The sequence below is a fragment of the Equus quagga genome, chromosome 10 (assembly GCF_021613505.1).
Source record: "Equus quagga isolate Etosha38 chromosome 10, UCLA_HA_Equagga_1.0, whole genome shotgun sequence".
NCBI lineage: Eukaryota > Metazoa > Chordata > Mammalia > Perissodactyla > Equidae > Equus > Equus quagga.
Window position 1 is genome coordinate 111,468,288 of NC_060276.1, and position 20,442 is coordinate 111,488,729.

Genomic DNA, 20,442 nt, shown 5'->3' on the forward strand with positions numbered 1-20,442 from the left:
TTCTAAGAATGTGTATTCTTTCCATATGGTTGTAGAATAAATTTGCTACTTTAAATAGCAGTAATTACGGGGTGGAATCAAGACTCTCTGCTTAGTGTTAGGACAGGATAATAATAGTAGCTAATAGTATTGAGCCATGGGGAAGTATATTGCTGTCCTTGCTTTACAGAGAAGGAAACTGAAGCTCAGAGCCTGTGCAGGGACCCACAGTTCAGAAGAAGCCAAGTGGGTCTGAATTCAGAGCTTTCTCTTAACCACATTGGCATGCTGCCATTGGAGGTAAATAATGTCCCTGTTGCAAGGTCAGACTGGATTCTGATTTGTGCTTGATATTGGGACAAGAGGTAATCCATAAATAGATATGGTTCTGTTTAGATTTTATTCCAGACCTAATGGTGTATGTAATTACGGGATTACTACTATTAGTATACGGCACTGTTTGCTGAGATGCCAAAGTTTGTATTTCATGCAGGCAAGTAGATTGGCAACCACAGCTCAACACACTAATGCTGGTGATTAGTGAAGCTCTCACTTAACTAAATAGACTGTTTGCCTTTGAAACCAGCATGGAAGCAGAAGTACAGTACTTTGTCATTCCAGTCCTCCTCTTTTGTCCTCCGTTTGGACGTTGACTGTAGTTCTTTCTTTAGCTATCTAGACATTTCAAATAATCTGTGTACAAGAAACCTCAATAGAGAGGAGAAGTGCCGAAGTCCTGTTGGGAGTTTTGGTTGATTGACTCCAATGTCTCTGTGCAGTAAGACCCATTAGGCTCTTATTGACGGGCAGGGATGAGTTTCCGGGTCTAAAGTGCATTAGTAGGCTGTAACCCATTTCTCCCTTTCCATACAGATGTTGTGTCTGATTGGTCTCCTGTGCATGAAGCTGCGATTCACGGACGTCTGCTCTCTCTGAGGAACCTCATCAGCCAGGTAGTAGCTTTTTGGAAAAAAAGAGGCCGGACCAGTGGTGTAGTGGTTAAGTTCACACGCTCCACTTCAGTGGCCCGGAGTTCACGGTCCCGGACCCCGGGCATGGACCTGTGCACTGCTCATCAAGCCACACTGTGGCAGCATCCCATATACAAAATAGAGGAAGGATGGGCACAGGTCTTAGCTCAGGGCTAATCTTCCTGAGCAAAAAGAGGAAGATTGGCAACAGATGTTAGGTCTGGGCCAATCTTTGTCACCAAAAAAAAAAAAAGTAAAAATAAAAGATAAATATTAAGCATATCCAATTGCTCATTACACTGTAAAAAAAAATCATAGTCTAATATTAAGGTATAAATTTCTTCTTCAGCAAAATGGGGTGAATCTCATCCTATGTAACCATTCCTTTATTTGGAAGCTGGCATAACACTAGAGGTTAGTATAATTCTATGCACATAGTAGGTACTACAATAAATATCTCTGGAGTGAATAATGAGCAAATTAGTACATTCAAGTTGCCTTCATTTTATTCAATAGACTATGTTCTTAAAAATTATCATGTAAAACAATGGTTTTCAACTTGGGCAGTTTTACCCCTTAGGGGATGTTTGACAATGTCTGGAGACATTTTTGGTTGTCACAACTGGGAGCAGGAGTGGGGGTGGGTAGGTGGTGGCGATACTGGCATCTAGTAGATAGAGAGCAAGGATGTTACTAAACATCCTACATTACACAGGACAGCTCTCCGTATTAAAAAATTATCCATCCCAAAATGTCAGTAGTGCTGAGGCTGAAAACCGCTGATGTAAAATAAATGCTTGAAAATGTCTTTTTTAACATGTAATCTTATAATTTCAAAGACGTTTTCAGTTCTTTTGAATCTCTAGTTGATAGTGGCTCTGCCCAGCTTGATATTAGTTGCTCTGCTCCTCAGGTATAATTTCAAGTACACATTAATTTGAGTTTTGCCAGTTTGAAATTATTGGGAACTTAAGCAAAGGCACTTTTGAGAAAGCAGTTTAAATCACCATTCAAAATTCTAATAAAGTTTTTGTCCAAAATATTCTGTTCTCTGAAAAGACTATAGATCTTTTAAGTTAGGAGCTCTTGGCCCTTTCTGTACCATGGAGCCCTTTGGCAATCTGGCAAAGTCTGTGGACCCCTTCTCAGACCAATGTTTTAAATGCATAAAACACAAAATAGAGGAAACCTATCAAAATATTAAAACACAAATGTGTGACATAGTAATATATGGACTTCTTTATTCATGCATTAAATAAGAATATTTAGTGGTGATTCTAATGACTACCATGATTTCTGAGTAGGATGAACATAGACTTTGAGATATTTTAGATATCTGCTACCATTTTAATGCAATAAAAAATATCTGTGATTCCTCTCCATGATAGTCCTATATACTGCTATTACTACTGTGGTTTGTTGTTTACAACATAATTGAAGGACATGATACATTTCAGGTGGTGGATAGTGAAAATGAAAGTGTTTTTTAAAAAAATTCCAATTCCATGGATCTATCTAGACTAAGAAATCTTCCTATAAGAAAACAATTTCTAAAGAAAAATTTCAGACTTCCCTAAGCCACTACCTTAAGCTGTTTTTGGGTAGCAGCAGCCTATTATAAATAGAAATATAGATAGCAACAGATAACTCTAGCTAAAAGAAATTAAGCTGCTTCTCAGATAAAATGAAATAGTTACCTTATTTTGATAGGATGAAAAATGATCATTGCAGTTTTTATATATGACTTATTAAATTAGACTGATATTCATTTATATTCGGTATTTATATGTTTACTCAACAGAAACCATGTCTTTATCTAAGCTCTATCACATTATTTGAGCAAGTCATTTTCTTGGGACCTCAATTTCTGCCTTCATAAAATGAGCATTCCAGTAACCTGCTTGTATTAGTCAGATCTTGCTGTGTAATAAACCAGCCCAAACTCAATGGCATAGTACAATAAACATTCATTTCTTGCTAATGAGCCTTTGGGTCAACTGATCTAGGCTGGGCTTAGCTCCAAGCTGTGGGTTGGGTGCAGCTCTGCTGCACGTCTCCCATTCTTATTTGACCAGTGGCTGCCTGAGGAATTTTGTTCTCATGGCGAAAAGCGGGGCAAGCCCAACTTGCAAGAGTATTTCCAATCTGCTTATGTCACACATGCTAACGTGCCATTGGTCAAAGCAAGTCAGATGCCCAAGTCCAAAGTCAAGGATCAAAGAAGCACATTTTGTCAACTATGACGTCATGGCAAAGGTGTGAATGTATTACACTGCAATAGGAGAATAAAGAATTGACACCAAACATTCAATCTATTATATTTCCTTTTATGGATTTGAGAGAATTAACTGAGGTGACATTATGTAAATTACCTATTCTAGTTACTGTCCTCACAAATGGCATCTATTTTCTTATCACAATCTACATAGCACTTCAGATAATCAAAGAATACTGAAAAACATTGTTGCTAAACTAAACAAACATATTTTAGTAAGGGGAATAAGACCAAACATTCAAGAAAAAAAATTATAAAAAATAATTCTCATTTGGTCCAAGAAGGGAGAAACTGAATCTGTAACTAATTATTCTTTACCATGGCTTCACAGTAAAATAATCTGGGATATTTTTTATAAATAACAATGCATGGGCCTCCCTCCGGATGTTCTGATTTAGCCTAGGGCAGGCTTCATGCATTCGAATTTTTTTAAAGCTCTTGTAGAACCACTATGTTGAGGGATTTTAAAAAGGCTCTTTTGACAGTGGAGAAGAGAGAGGGAAAGGCATTTGAAATGAAAGAAATGGTATAGGGAAAGGAACAAAAAGACTGATAAATTGGATTTCAATAAAATTAAGAACATCTTCATCAAAACGCATTATTTTAAAGGCGAAGAGGCAAGCCACAGATGAGAAAATATTTGCAGTATATGTATCTGACAAAGAACTCATATTCCTAGTCTAAAATCAATACGAAAAAGACAGACAACCCAACAGAAAAATGAGCAAGAGGCTTGGCCTGGAACTTCATAAAATATGGTCTCCAAATGTTTGGTGAATGTGTCAAACTGTGTTTATTAGTAATTGAGGTAATTCAAATTACAAATAAGAGATTTATGTCACCAGTTCCTCCCACGAGAAGGGTTAAATTTGAAAAGATAGATAATATCAAGTGTTGGCAAAAATGCAGAGCAAATGGAACTCTCATACATTGTTAGTGGGAGTACAAATTTCTACAACCCACTTTAGGAAATTGTTAAGGCATATCTACTAAAGCTAAAAATATCCCTACTCTACAACCCAGCAATTCCATTTCTATGTTTATATGCAATAGATAGGTATACATGTGTTTGTCAAAAGACACGTACAGGTATATTCATAGCAGCCTTATTCATAACAGCAAAAAAACCCCAAACCCTTGAAAGCAATGTAAACGTCCATCAAAAGTAAGATGGATAGATATATTTTGATATATTACTCAATGGAACTCTATGCAGCAATGAAAATGGATGAATGAATGAGTCTGAAAAACATAATGTTGAATGAAAGTAGCCAAGCACACACACAAAATACAAACTTCATAGTTCAATTAATATAATGTTCAAACCAGGGAAAACTAATCTATGGTGTTAGAAGTCAGTATCGGGGATGCCTTTGTGGATGAGAGGTGGGTAGTAATTTGGGTAGGACATATGCGAGCTTCTGGCAATTTTTTTTTCTTGACCTATATAGTGGTAACAGATGTATTTTTTTTGTCATAATTCACTGAGGTTTACACTTAGAATTTATGAACTTTTCCTTATATCTGTTGCAGTTCAATAATAATTTATTTAAAAAAAACAATAGCAGTTTGTTAGGTCAGCATAAAGCAATTAAGGTACCACTTGACCATAGTGTGACCTTGATTTAGTGGCTCTCAATCTAGACTGTACATTAGCATCCCCTTTGGCTGGGGTCGGGGGGGTTCTTGAAAATACTGATGCCTGAACTGAACCACTTTTGATTGTGTTGTAATTGCTGTGGGATGCAGCCTGGGTATCAGAACTTTTTTTTTAAACTCCCCAGGTGATTCCAATGCACAGCCAAGCCTGAGAACCTTCCCAATAAGGTCTCACTGCGTGCAAGTGGTGAGGACTCTTTTCAGCTCCTTGAATAAAACTCCTTATCCTGTCCCCTGCAGTCCTTAAAGAGCTAAGTCACTATCAGGGCTGAAACTAGGAAAGATCTTGGCATTCTGAAACTTCAGCTTTTTAGGATGTGACAGCTAATTGAAGGCTGAGTGATAAAGACTAGGAAGAAATCTCAGATAATAACTGCCTAGAAGTTACTGAGGGCTAAGCATTTTGCATACATCAGTTTTCAGTCCTCATGACAGCCTTGTAGGGTAGGTACAATTGTCCCCATTTTACAGATGAGGAAACTGAGGCTTAGGGAGATAAATCACTGGCCCAAGGTCACACTGCTTGTTAAATGATGGTACCAGCATTTGAACTTGGGAATCACTCTACTAACCTCTCTCTGAGGTCTCAGTCCTAGGTAGGAAACAAGATAGTGGTGCCATTCAGAGAATTAGGGCTGGCAAGACAGGGAGCTCTTTTCAGGGAGAGTTTGGTTGGCAGAGGCTGAATTTCTGTTGTTAGCTGGTCTCTAGGTGGTTCTGTTTTAGCAGGGAATTAGAAACATGTACCAGGGGTGGAGCTTTAGATTTGAAAGTAACTTCAAACAAACACACATACACACACACACACACACAGTATGTAGAGAGGATTCAGAGAAAAGAAAAGGATTTGAGGGCAAATGCTTGAGGAAATGCCTGCATTGGGAGATGTAAGGAGGAAAAGGACAGAGTCTGTGAAAGAGACAAACAAAAGTCAATCAGAGGTAGGAGATAATGCCAAGTAGAGCTCTGTTTGAGAAGCCAGAGGTGAGGTTTCATGAAGTCAGGATGAATATGTAGCAAATTCAGAAGTGGAAGGAGGTGGAGGACAGAGCAATGTATATTAGATTCGATAAGGAGGAAGTCCCTGGTGGTCTTTAAAAGCAGTTTCAGCAGGATTGTGTTGGTGGAAGAGGAAAGAAGGGGTAAAAGTAGAGACAATGGGGGTCAACTATTTTTGCAAAAAAGGGGGGCAGCAGTGAAGGGAAGAGGGCATTGGATGGTAGCTTGGCAGAGGGTCAGGATTGAGGGATGGAAAGACTTTGAAAGGAAAAGGAAAGTGTACCTGTAGAGGGACGGCTAGGGGTCGCATGTGAAAACCCGGATGAAGGAAAGTCATGGGGGTGGCAGAGGGACATGGTGAGGCCATGGGCTGTTGGGCTGAGCTCATATATTTCTTCCTCAAAGAAAGGAGCAGTGGAAGAAAAGAAGACTGGAGAAATGCAGAGAGATTTTAGGAGTGGGGAGAAGGAATGTAGGAAGCTCACATCAAATGGCTTTGATCTCCTTGGTAAAGTAAGAAGGGAATGATGTGTTGTGATGAATGTGAGATGGGCGTTCATGGTCTTCCTTTCTGCTGAGTGTAGATAAGGAAGTGGTAACTGTGGACAGGACAAAGGAAAAAGCCTAACCTTCTTGTACTCAGTTGGTATAGCCTGGGTGGGCATTTGATTTTGGGCTGGGACAGAAAGTTGTCAGGTATTGAGCGCTCTGTCACCCACGAGTGCCCTGATATTGCGCAGCTCCAAGAACCCACCAAAAAAAGCTTCTGACTGTAGCTTGAGATTAGGGAACAATTGGTAATAGAAAAATTAAGGATAAACCATTCAGTCCAATTTTTTTTTTTTACTGAGAACCCACTGTAGACTGGATCCTCTGTGAAGTAATGGGTTGAAAATTACCTTACAATAGTATATAATTTAGACAAATAATTCAGACAAATCACCACAGTTCATTTAAAGTAGAACTGTAGCTCGATGATGAATTGAAAATACAGTCCTAAGTTTGCAAAGGGAATCTGAATTTAAAGGAGTTTCTTTGTAATGTGATTATGTAATGCGTTGTGAAAACTTTTTGTGTTGTGAATAATTTCTTTTTTGCATCTTCACTTACCTGGATTTATGTATAAACACCTAAACGATGGTTTAGAAATGGCAGTCGTTACTTGAGGAGTACATTTATAATAACAGAATACCTAGTAAATAATTCCTTTAAAGGACAGTCTTCTTTTACCTCATGATCTGTCACACAAAGAAAAGTGCAGTTAACATTTTGCTGTGAATTCTTGTGTATTCTAGCAGTGTGAGTGGGAGAGATTGGATAAATATAGAGCGTTGAGAGGGAAAAGAAGGGTTTGAGAACAAATCTTTGAGGGGATGCCTCCAGTAAAATAATAATGACAATAGTAAACTAAATAGCAGGTGCCACACTGTAAAGTTCATGGGCAGTACTTGTGAAGGTATAAGCTTGTATAAATGCAATAACTCAAATTCTTCTGAAGTCAGGGGGTCAGTAAGCATTTATTGAGCATTCATTGGGTACAGATGGGATTTGAGCTTATGAAGGAAGGGAGGATACGGTCCCTTCCCTCCCTGTGAACAGCACAGCTGAGATGGAAAAATACTGTAAATGATATTGGAATTTCTCATTTACAATCAGGTTATTTCGAGTCTCCCAGAACCCCTTCCCAGCGCCCCTCCCAAGGCTCTGGATTTGAGATCCTGTAGACTGAGGTGCATGCCCAGAATGACCGAATATCTCAAAATGTGTGAGCTTACCAATCAGAGGGTAAAAGCCAAGAGGACAGGATGATTAGGGGCTGACTTGTGGATGCCCACAAAAGTAGAAGGATGTGTATTAGGAATGATGGTGACTGAGGCAATTTATTAGAATGATTTTAGGCAAATTTTACCTATTCTGAGAAGAAAAGGTACAATATATTACCTAGTCATTAATTAAACTAACCATGCTTTTAATTGACGTGCCCCAACAAAAAGAACTTTTATTGCACCCAGTTTCCCCTGTTAGGAATAATGTGGATCAGGGGTTCAGTGTCTGTGGAGCGTCTCCTGGAGTTCTTTTGATGTTCTGCTCGGCTTGGGCTCATGATCCATCTCCTGGAGAGCACATTTTCCCAGAGGTTGATAAACCCCAAGGCCTTTCAGATGCCTTTTTGCTCTTTAGACCTAGAACACCTAGAATGAGAATGTAATTGCCCCTCTGCCTTGGGACTTTCTGCCTCTTTGTGGAGGATCCCCTAATGCTTTGGCCCCATATTAATCATCTCTTGCTGTGTAACAAATTATCCCCAAACTTAGCAGCTTAATGTAACAAATATGTGTTGGCTCACAGTGTCTGTGGGTCAAGAATTTAGACACAATTTAACTGGATCAGAGACTCTTATGAATCTGCAATCAAGGTGTGGGCTGGAGCTGCAGGCATTTTAAGACTTGGCTAAGGGTTGACCTGAGTCCAAACTCACATTGCTGTTGGCAAGATTCAGTTCCTCCTGGGTTGTTGGACTGAGGGCCTAAGTTCCTGGCTAGCTGTCGGCTAGACTAGCCAGGACTGGTAGACTGCCCTCAGTTCCTTATCATGGACCTTGTCAGAACAAGTAAGCCAGCAAGTGAGAGGACAAGAGATTGAGAGCAAGATGAAAGTCAGTCTTGAGTGTATATACCTAAGAGTCAAATTGCTGGCTTGTAGGTGTGTATATCATCAGCTCTAATAGATACTGACAAACTGTATTCCTGAATGGTTGTTTCATGTTACATTCCCACCAGCAGTATGGAAGTTCCTTATTTTTGTTTTCTTACATCATTGTCAACACCTTAGTGTACTGTCACATTTTGAGCCAGGTTAAGTTTTTTGATGATGTTGTTGAGGAAGATTAGCCCTGAGCTAACATCTGTTGCCAATCGTCCTCTTTTTTCACTTGAGGAAGATTGTTCCTGAGCTAACATCCATGCCAGTCTTCCTCTATTTTATATGTGGGTTGCTGCCACAGCATGGCTGATGAGTTGTGTAGGTACATGCCTGGGATCCGAACCAGTGAACCCTGGCTGCCAAAGCGGAGCACACCAAATTTAACCACTATGCCACGGGGCCGGCTCCCAGGTTAACTTTTAAAAGAATTGTCACAGTACTGGATTTGTGACTGAAAACTAATCCTACAAAACTGTTGATTTTCACTCTTTGCCCATTTCCCCTCCTCCAGGGGTGGCCTGTGAACCTCATCACGGTAGATCAAGTGTCCCCACTCCATGAAGCCTGTCTCGGAGGTCATCTCTCTTGTGCAAACATTTTATTAAAGCATGGAGCTGAGGTAAGTGCAGCTCAAATAACAGCTTAGAAACCATGAATGAAAAAATGACTATTTCTATCTCTTTTGAATAATTTCCAGTATTTTTGATTAACCTTATTTGAAATATGAAGAGAGGTGTTTTTCGAAAGTATTATGTCTATCAAGCTTATTTACTTTAGCAATAGATGAAATAATGAATTTTTAGCCAGAAAGTAATGGTTCAAGTCTATATCATTTTATTTAACAGCCACTACTAATAAATAGCTGTTAGATTTAAGCCTTCATTCTTATGGCTGGAAGGTAGTGAAATACTATAGAAAACACATAACATTTGGCTCCATAAGGCTGGAATAATGGTCCCAGACCATGTTTACCATTTACTAACATTGGAAACTTGGACAAGTTACTTAGCCTCTGAGCTTTAGAGTCTATATCTAAAACAGGGGGGAAAATAAAAAAGTTGTATAGCTTATTGTGGTATTGCGAAGATTGAGAGAGATAAGGTATATGATTATTACTTGGAGAATGAGACTCAGGATGGCATAATGAGATCCTAGAGGAAGAAGGAAGACACACAAAGTCATTGAATTTGAAAGTAGGGAGCAGTAAGCCTTCCATTAACTAAGTCCCCTCATGCTCAAAAGTTATGGGAAAATCTGATCAGAAAATTATATCTGAGTTTCTCATATTCTCTCAACCAGTATTGACTGAGCGTTTATTCTATGCCTCACTCTGGATAAATACATTTAGGAACATTTAAACTAAATGAGGGGACAACCAGAGGGGGCATTAGTGAACGTAACACTAGCTTCTTCAGTCGATAAACCCTGGAATCTCAGTAGCCTGATATGATGAAAGTTTATTTCTTGCTCAACTAGAACTCCAGTGTTGGTGTTCCTGGTTGGGTGGCTCTTTTCCAAAAGTGATTCAAGAACACAAGCTCCTTCCATTCTGTTACTCCGCCATCTTCCACAAGTGGCCCATGTGTGCTCCAGGGGTCACCTCCATTCCAGGTGGTTGGTTGGGGAAAAGATGTGGAAGATTGTGCATAGAAGACTTTTAAGGACCAGTCCTAGTCCTCGTAGTGACATATATCATTTTTTCCCACATCCCATTGGCCAGAACTCAGGCCACATCTAATTGCTAGGGAGACTGGGAAATGTAGTATGACTCTGTGCCCAAGAGAGAGGAAATAGGTTTGTTGAATGCATAGCATCTTAGCCACAGCAGGCAATTACAATACACTGTTTTTATCCATTAGTTTTTGCTGTGTAACGAACCACCTCAACTTAACGACTTAAAACAATAGCTGTTTGTTTATCTCACAATTCCTTGAGTTGGTTGGACAGCTCTTCTGATCTGGCCTGGTTCAGCTGACCACAGCTGGACTTACTTATGCATTTGAGGTTAGCTGATAGGTCGGCTGGGGCAGGTGGTTCACGATGACCTTGGCTGGGATGGCTGGGAGGTCTTGGGAGACGGAAAGTCTCTATGTGGTCTCTCGTCCTTTATCAGGTTGCCTAGACTTATTCACATGGTAGCAGGGATTCCAAGAGCAGCAAAAGAGGTCAAGCTCTCTGCTTGCGTCATATTTGCTACTGTCCCATTGGCCAAAGCAGGTCGCATGAGCAAGCCCAGATTCAAGGACTAGAAAAATAGTCTCCATCTTGTGATGAGAGAAGTTACAAAGCCATATTACAAAGGGATACGCATATTGTGCAGAGAATCTGTGTCCACTTTTGCAAACAACATAATAAGTATTAGTAGTAAGGGGTTGTTGGGAGCACACAGAACTGCTTCTAAGCCATTTATTTCTGATGAGGGGAGAGGAGGTCAAAAGAGGCTTCCCACAGGAAAGGTGTCTAAGCTGAAACCTACAGGATCTGTTGGAGTTCATCAGCTGAATGGTGGGTTGGGAAAATGATGGGCTTCACACCCACTGGGAACAGCAAATGCAAAGACCTGGAAGTAAAAGTGAGTACACTTTCGTGAGTTCAAATCATTCCTTGTGGCAGGAGAGTAGAGTGGGTGAGAGGGGTCAGAACACAAACAACCTTGTTGTCCATGCCAAGAAAATGGGCTTCATCCTGAGAGCAGTAGACAGCCATAGGTTAGCGCATCATCAGGTTTATATTTTGGTTAAGAAAACTTACTCAAAACTTGGGAACAGAGGCAGGACTAAGGAGAGGCAAAAGAGGCACCTCAGGCTCATGCAGCACTTGTGTGACCCTGGGAGTAAGTGTCTCCTTAAAGTTTGCACACTGGGCATCTTTTGTGCCTCACTAGTCCTGGCCTTGCTTGGAAATAGAGTGTGAGAATGACTTCATTGTCTTCACAATATCATTGTTTAGCAAGTTCACCAAAGAATTACTTAACGATATAGAAAAATGCATCTGCATTTGTCTTTGCTCTTTACCATTCTATTATAGTCCAAACACTGTGAAGTTAGATGTTAACTTGTAAGTTTCGGGCTGATTTCCAACGTTAGAAAAGATAGCCCCAAAGGTGATAGTTTCATGGCCCTATAGGACATTAACCAATTTTGTATCTATTAGCAAATTTATTCCAGCATTCCACTGACTGACTCTATAAATTCTACTTTGAGCCAGCCTTACCATCTTACTGGTTCCCTCACTAATGAATGAGTTGAATAAAATCTTTGGCATGTGTTCACTTTATATTTGTATGAAAGCCATGTTTTCAAATTTTAAGAAATGATATGTTAACAATCTTAGAAGGTTACTCTGGCTGCTGTGGGGAAACTGGATTGGTGTGAGATGGGTCATGGATAAAATGTTGAAAATAAGGAGATTAGTTTGTAAGCTATTGAAATTATCCTGACTAGTTTCAAAGTTTATGTTCCTGGGGGGAGCGTGGAGGAGATAGAATATTGAGCAACATTCTTGGTGCCTTACATCCGATGCCTCGTTTAGGTTTTCACAACCTGGTAGATTTTGATTTTTTTGGTCCCCATTTTAAAACTGTGGAATTTAAGGCTCAGAGAAGTTAAATAGCAGCTTGAAAGTGGTGAAGTCTAGAGTTGAACCCAGGACACCACTGCCTGCCTTCATCGTGGAGCTTTTCTTTGCAGGTGAACGGAGTCACCACAGACTGGCACACTCCCTTGTTTAATGCTTGTGTTAGCGGCAGCCAGGACTGTGTGAATTTGCTTCTGCAGCATGGAGCCAGCCCCCGCCCTGCGAGTGATCTGGCATCCCCCATCCACGAAGCTGCTAAGAGAGGTAAATCTGTTGAGAATTTAAGCTTTCTACCCACTCCTTCAAGGGACATCTTACTGTGGAAAGAAAGAAGGAAGGAGTATGTTTTAGAGCAGTAGTTCTCAATGTGGGGTCCTGGAACCAGAAACATCAGCATGAGCTGGCATGCAAATGCAGATTCTTAGGCCCCACTCCAGACTCATTGAATCAGCAACTCTGGAGGTGGGGCCCAGCAATCTGTAGCTTGTTGAAGAAGCCTTCCAGGTGATTCTGATGCACAATAAGTTTGAGAACTACCGTTTTATGGCATTTGGAATGTTGTTCACTGCTGTATTTCTGGAACAGGGCCTGGCGTATAGTAGACTATCCATCAATGTTTGTGGAATATATTGTTGAACCCAAGACCCCCATAGAAATCAAGTTATTTCATAAAGCAAATTATATTCTTCTATTTTAGGACCTTAAAGAATATTGTCTCGGGGTCACCTAAGTTTGCTAAGTAAAACAAACTTTCAATTTTTGGAAATACAAGATGTTATATAGAGTTTGGAGTAATTCTTTTTTCCTCTCCAGCTTTACTGAAGTGTAGTTAACAAATGAAATTGTATATATTTAAGGTGTACAATGTGATGATTTGATATACGTATACATTGTGAAATGATTAACATTCATCACCCCACATGGTTACCCTTTATTTTTGTGATGAGAGCACTTAAGATCTCCTCTTTTAGCAAATTTCAAGTATACAAAACAGTATTGTTAACTGTAGTTACCATGCTGTATGTTAGATCCGCAGAACTCCTTTAGGGTAATTCTTTTTATAAAGCCACAGTTTTCCCGATATTCTTAACCCTGAGACAAGAAATAAAATTGCGAGTTTTGCTTTTCTCCAATGTTCTTCTTCTTCTTCATCATCATCATCATGACCATACCTTGCTAGAGGGCTTTCAGTTTCCCAGTGGCTTTCACAAAACGGTTTCCCATGATCCTTACAGCAGCCTGATCTGACTGGATCAACCCATATTATAATTATCTCCCAAAGCATTGGCATTTATTGATTAAGAGACATGCTAACTTGCCACATTCACTGGAGACATAGAGCCAAAATGTTATAACAAGAGAAACACAAAGAAGCAGCATTTAAATTATGGCATTCTAGACAAAGAAGAGTGATTCAGCTTTCACTGAACCTGGTTTGCCAGACTGCACCCTGCTCATGTTGGATTTGGTAGCTCCTTCTAAGCCTTGCCTGTGCCTACTGTGGCCTGTTTTTCCCAGGGCCTGCCCTTGGTGAGGTTGTAAGTTTCTTCTCTGTCCCATGGCCCACACTGTGCCCTTTCTTCTTCATATCCACCTTCAGTCCCTGTTCCTCCTTACCTCTCCCCAACTCACTTCAATTTCTGTGCTCAGACTGATTACAAAGTCACAAATGATTGAAAAGGGTAGTTGGTTGCTGGTTGCTTACTGTGCCTGGTAAACTCAAGTAGAGTTCCATCCAGAGCTGCGGATCACATCTTATGGTCAACCCCTTAACTGATAGCAGTGTTTAAAATCATCCCCTATTCTAAGTAAAGGAAATAGCTTTTGGTCTCCTGGATAAGTTTCTGGCAAATTTAGACACACAAAAAATGGAGAAGGTGTTGTTTCACTAGCTAAGGGAACCTATGCTGTAACCGTGTTCTTCCGTTTCGGGCTGCAGGCCATGTGGAGTGCATCGAGTCCCTCGCAGCTCATGGGGGCGACATTGACCATAACATCAGCCACCTGGGCACTCCACTATATTTGGCTTGTGAAAACCAGCAGATAGCCTGTGCCAAGAAGCTTCTGGAGTCAGGTAAAACAAAAAGCAAAATGAAAAATAAATTAAATATATTTTAAAACTCTTTCTATTGTAGCAGAGGAAAGAATGTGGGCATTGGAGTCAGACAAGATCAGGGTTCATACTGACCGTGTTCCCATGGGGAGTTATTTTAAACTGTTTGAACTTTAGCTATCTTGCTTGTAATGAGGATAATGATGATGATGATGGTAATATCTCCTCCCAGGGTGGTCCTCAACGATTATTACTTTTTCCTCCCTTTCCTCTCCCACCCTCCCTCTGGCCAATCATATTATTAGGCTCTGAATAACTCCCAAAGTTGCTGGGTTAGGACTGAGTCTTCCTATTTGGGGCCCTCTTTACCAGTTCTCTTTGATTTGGAAATTCAACTTGCCCAATTTTAGCCCATTGTAAATATTAGAGTTTCTTTGAAAAGGCCTATGTAGCCTCATTCTTTTTCACCTCCTTGCGGTGTCCAGTCCCTTATTCAACACTTGGAACACCATTTCATCACCTCTTTAATTAGAGTCCTGTTTATTCTTTAAAAATCCAGTCATCTTTCCCTCCCCTGAATGTTCTTCTAGTTCTTATTGCCTTCTACTCATTTGGTAGTCATTGCCATGAATTAGGAGATTTGTATTCTTTCTCTTTCTCTTTCTTTCTCTTTCTCTTCTATCACCCTAGGTAGATGTTAAGCCCCTAGTCAGAAGAGGCCCAGGTTTGGCATCCCTCACAAAGCCAAGAACAATATAAGAACAGTTCAATTAGCACTTGTTGAGTGGACATAGATTCCCATTTTTCTAGAGGGACAGCAGCTCAGGCAAAGCCACACATCCCCACATGTCACAGTGGGAGCCAGCATCCAGGCTGCGGTGGGGATTTGTTGAGAGTATAGGGATGGAATTGGGTGGGGGTGGTGTAGAAATCCACCTTACTCCTGAAGAGGAGGGCCTCACCATCTTCCCTTTGATCTTGGGATTAGCCACCCCAATCTAAGAGATGCCCTCACAAGTTGCTTGCTCTTCACAGTCCAAATCACAGAGTCCCAAGTCCCAGGTTTTAAACTCCATGGCAGTTGCTCCGTGTATGAATGTAGCTGCTTGCTGTAGATGGGATTTCACTGTCTAGCCTCACTTCCTGTCTATACTGGCTGATATTTGGGCTCCATTAATAATGAATATGCAGCTTTCACATCACCAGGATTTTTCTTGTATGTATCACACCTAGGTATAGTGCTCAAGGGTGAGGTTTTAAACCTCATATGCTGTATAGCTCATGTTGTACATTCAGTCACATTGTCAAATGACATTTGCCCCATATTTTTAAGTGGAATCCAGTCATCTGTTTTCTCAGGAGAATTGCTGTGCGCACTGTAGATTCCCTTTTCTTAGGGAATTTTGAGGTGCAGTGCTTCGAGAAGGGGGCTGCTTGGACTTTGCTCTTTGACTGACTCTCTGTTTGTTTCTCATGACTCTTTAGGAGCAAGTGTGAACCAAGGCCGAGGTCTGGACTCCCCTCTTCACACAGTGGCCAGGGCGTCCAATGGGGAGCTGGCCCGCCTGCTCATGGACTATGGAGCAGACACCCAGGCCAGGAATGCCGAGGGCAAACGTCCTTTAGAGCTGGTGCCTCCAGAGAGCCCTCTGACCCAGCTCTTCTTGCAGAGAGAAGGTGCTTCTCCCTTGCCCGAACCTAAGCCCTAATCCATAGAGACTCCAGCGGGCTCTAGTAGGAGGCAGGTACTTACCAAATTCTGACTTCTGATCCTATAAAAAAGATCATTCTCTGCCATCACTAAATGTGGGGAGTTGAGATGATTTAGTATTCCACAAGGTACAGTACTGGTTATGTAGTAAATAACCATCCTGCTGATTGGCATGTTGGAGACAGGCTGTTTTGGATGATCTAATGTTCATAAAAGGGGGTAGGCCAGTTTTCAAAGAGTTAAGATATTGTTTTAAAATTTTAATGTTAAAGTTATCTAAAACGTGCTTTAGAATGATACAGCAGAAGGCTCTTTGGGATTGTCCAATGTCCCAGGATGTCTTCCTGCACTACAGATGGGCCGAACTAAGGGGCATTTGGTTTCTGGGGGTAAAGGTACAACTAATTAAGCGTATAGGTAGGATATTACTTTAATGAATCACAGCAATCTGAAGACATTTACCATTATAAGTTGACCAACACTAAGTCCACATTCCTCCATAAATAAGAACTGACACTCCTGACCCAAATGACCAAGCGCTGTGGTTGAGCAGTGTGCAAGGTGGTAGGGGCACTTCCCTGGGCTGTGAGGTCATGGTTGGGCTGGGGTGGGGAGCAGAGACCCCTCAGATTGCATTCTTAATTGCCCTGAGAGGTAGAGAGCAACCAGCTCAGGACCCAATTTTTTTTTTTTTTTGTCAGAGTGTGGACTGTGTTCAGTTTTAGGAGTTGTGGGACTTTGAAGCAGGCTCCCCTACCAGAAGGATTCTGATGTCGTGTAACCTGGTTATTTTCTCCCCACATGTTGAGAATTAGGGCTGGCTCTGGGCAGGATGGTAAAGTAGCCACAGAATTCTTTTTTCCTGCCCCCACTGCCCCAGGGTGCTCGTGGCCAAAGCCCCACCTTGGGGCCTCCAAACAAGGCCTGTACTCCTGGAGTCATGCCAGCCCGGCTGGAGAAGACCCACCCCAGGCACAAGGAACAGTCCAATAGAAACCCCTTTATGTAAAGCAGGGGGATAGTCATCAGGCAACTCTACCTGCGTTTTGATGATTTCTTGTTTTAAAAAAATTCTACTATATATACAAAGCTGATTTCTCCAGCAGGCACAGACAGCACAATGCTTGGGGCACGCAATGTTTTTAGGGGCCCACAGACATGTTTTAATTTCTTTTAAAATCAGAGCGAAAAAATGAATAAAACTCAACCTGGATTATGTTTATCTTTACATTAACACAGTTGTAAAATATCATGTTTCTTTTATTGAGAAAGAAATCCACAAAGGCAAAACTGCCTCAGGGCCCCTTTTAGTCATAAAGTCATATATATAGACACACACTCACACAGACACATACATATATATGTGTATATATACACATATATATAATATTTCCCCACCCCATCAAATAATCTCATTGGATTTTCAGATCGCCTCCACTGACTCTTCCCTTCCACTTTATTTCCCAAAGCCGTTCCTAGACCCTTACGTTGCCTTTAATTCCTTTAATCCGCATTTTAGTGACAGTGTGGCCAATGATCCCACTGGTTTATAAAATGTCATTTACCATCGGAGAGAATCATGGCTTCTTTTGTCTCTCTGAGTCATTTTCGGGGTTCTGGTGAAGTCGCCTGTCAGCAGGCTGGAAGCCCATGGGAAATGGGGCCAGGCAAGCACAGAAAGCCAGACCTGCAGATTTACCACAGCAATTTCTGTCTCTGGGTGTCCCCAGAAAGGAGTTCAAGAATATTACACCTCATGTCCTTTGAAAAGCATCAAAAGCAGTGTTTACTCATGGCACACAATGAAAACTAAAAATGACTCTCTCTCAGCCCAGCACGACAGGAGCCACCCCTGAATGTGCTTTGGCCTTAAAGCATCATGAGTGTTACTGGGGAAAAAAGGGAAATCAAGACCCAAAGCAATATACCAATTCATAAATATAGAATTAGCTGATTTTATTATTGAGTAAAGCAACCTCCATGAATACTTACAGGTGCCAGCAAGTGGCCGCAAAGCTGCAGTGGGTTTTCAGCTCTGTTTACATGGAATTGAGGCTACTGTTGCCATGCATCAGTCTCCTCGTGGTAAACAGCAGAGATTCAGTTTGCATCAGTAGTTATGCTGAGCTTACTCTGATGCCCTGCTTTTCCTCATTCTCTATCAGGCTTGCTCTGACGTCCAGCTCTTCATAATTCTCTATCAGTTCCTCCTCCAGTTGTCCCTGACAGTAGCACATATGATTAGGCATGTCCTTCAACATTCCTTAGTGAGATAAGATTAAGTTCTGTTTCCCCACAAAAGCTGTAGTTCCCCACAACTGCAAAAACCGTACTTTTTGCAGTTGGTTAATATGTACCCTGGACATAAACTGGGAGGTGCCCTAAATTCCAACAGGGGCCTCTGAATGTATTGTGAGGGCGTGATTGAAAATGCTGCATTTATCTTTTTGATTATACAATCAAATTGTATATGATTATACAATCTATCTATTTCCACTTCTTGTTCTCCATCCCCTGAGAACTATGTAACCCAGTTTATCCTGTAGCTTGTGATGCTATAGGAAATTAGAGGCCGCTGTACCCTTTCGGTTGTATTCTCAACCCTGGCTGCACAATAAATGACCTGGGGCACACGCCTTTAAAAAATCCAGATGGACAGGCCTCACGCAACAGTAACTGAGCCACATCTCTGGGGTGGGGCCCAACGTCATGTAGATTAAAGCTTCCTCTGGCAGGTGATTCTGAAATGCAGCCTGGATTGAGAGCTATTGCTTTATGGGACTCTTCAGGGTATATACCTTTGCTTTTCTGTGTGTTTTTAATAGCCAAAAGAGAATTCCCATCACAATTTGGTGCAGGAGGTGGAGGGGGTGGCTGGGAAATCATTTCCCATCCTTTTACCCTGGAACAGGGTTTCTCGACCTCAGCACTGTTTGTTTATGTTTGGGGCCAGTTGGGGGCTGTGCTGTGCACTGTAGGATGTTTAGTAGCATCCCTGGCCTCTACCCACTAGATGCCAGGAACACCATCCCCAAGTTGGGACACCAAAAGTGTCTCCAGACATTGCCAGGTGTCCCTGGGGAGCAAAATACCCATCCTTATTCCCTCCTCCCACCCCCGGTTGAGAGCCACTGGTTCCCTAGGCAAGCTTTGTGTTAGTTCACAGTATGAGTTGAAGCACTGGGATAGCTCTGAATGCAGAATATAAAAACAAATATGACTTAAGGTAACGTACACTTATGCTTCACTGATGGTTCATTATATTTGAATATTTGGAAATTGCTCAAATTATAAAATAAGAATGTTTGCATCTAGAAATAGGACCTTTTTTAAAGGTAAAAGACAAGAAAGCTGTTAAATGTGAATTTTATTTTCATTACTGGGAATTTTGTGTAGCTTCATCATTCCAAAATTAGCTTCCTTAAACCTCCATTAGTGAGATGAAGGTTTGAATTTTTTTTCAGTCGGTTCTAAATCAAAATCTAACAAACTCATTCTGATGAGATACCAGAAAAGAGAAAACAGGGCCTAGAAATTCCTCCTACAAAATACAGAAAATGGTCTTAAACAGCACCGTATTATTTCCTTATAACAATGTTGTAGCTTGTATGCTTTAAAAGAAGGAAAGGAAAAGTAGTCTTAGATCAACGAAACCGATGTGTGGCTTGTCTTATGATCTTCCCTCAGGACCCCCTTCTTTGATGCAGTTATGCCGCCTTAGAATTCGGAAGTGCTTTGGGATCCAGCAGCATCATAAGATCACCAGACTGGTCCTCCCCGAGGAGCTGACACGGTTTCTTCTACACATTTAAATGTGTCAAGGGAATGAAGTCACAAACAACAAACATCGAGTGTTGCAGCCATTGGAATTTTAAAGTCAAGTCAGGTTGAGAGAGCTTGGCTAGTTTTTTCAATTAGGGTTTTATTTTCAATGGAAAAACACTGGGTACTTTTGCATTATTGGTTGGAAGGCATGAAGACTTTTTTCCCTCCTGCCTGGAAGAGGGTGGCTAACATAACAACTACTGTGTTGAATATCTACTACATGCCGAGCACTGAGCTAGGAACACTTTATGCATCATCTGGTTTAGCCCTCTCAGCATCCCTACCAGGTGGGCACTAGTCCCTCCCCTTCTCCAGGTGAGATATAAGACCAGGGAGGTCAATTTGTCCACTTAGCCACAGCGAGGACGGGGAAGCCAGATTGGAGTATAGGTTTTCTTATGCTAACCTGGGGACTTCCGAGTGAGGTAGAATTTCCCGGTATAACTATCCAGGCTCCATCTCCTTTACATAGGAAGGAAGATAGAGAAGACGTTTCTCTGTCTACGTCTGACTTTTTTTTTAAACCTTCCCTGTTCTTGTGACAAAACCACTACTGCCCTAGTAAAGTATAGGGGTCAGTTCTTTTTCTCAATCAAAATTTCATATATGTATTAGGCATATTCTAGAACCATGCTGTCCAATACAGTGGCTACTAGTCCAGTAGTTCTCACCCAGGGGTGATTTTGCCTTC

The 20,442-nt window shown here is 41.2% G+C and overlaps 1 protein-coding gene across 4 annotated transcripts in view; it reads left to right on the forward strand.

The window, feature by feature from the left end:
- The window catches only part of ASB9 (ankyrin repeat and SOCS box containing 9), a 29,626-nt gene extending 9,809 nt beyond the window's left edge, over positions 1-19,817 (forward strand). For 3 of the 4 annotated variants that reach the window (XM_046674022.1, XM_046674021.1, XM_046674023.1), the window contains 6 exons: positions 853-932; positions 9,098-9,205; positions 12,276-12,426; positions 14,102-14,236; positions 15,701-15,892; positions 19,614-19,817. In XM_046674022.1, coding sequence (XP_046529978.1) covers positions 853-932; positions 9,098-9,205; positions 12,276-12,426; positions 14,102-14,236; positions 15,701-15,892; positions 19,614-19,738 — 791 coding nt within the window. In that variant the 3' untranslated portion in view covers positions 19,739-19,817. Of the gene's footprint in view, positions 1-852; positions 933-9,097; positions 9,206-12,275; positions 12,427-14,101; positions 14,237-15,700; positions 15,961-19,613 lie in introns of all 4 variants that reach the window. The other variant, XM_046674024.1, reaches the window with a different exon arrangement.
- The last annotated feature ends 625 nt before the right edge of the window (positions 19,818-20,442 follow it).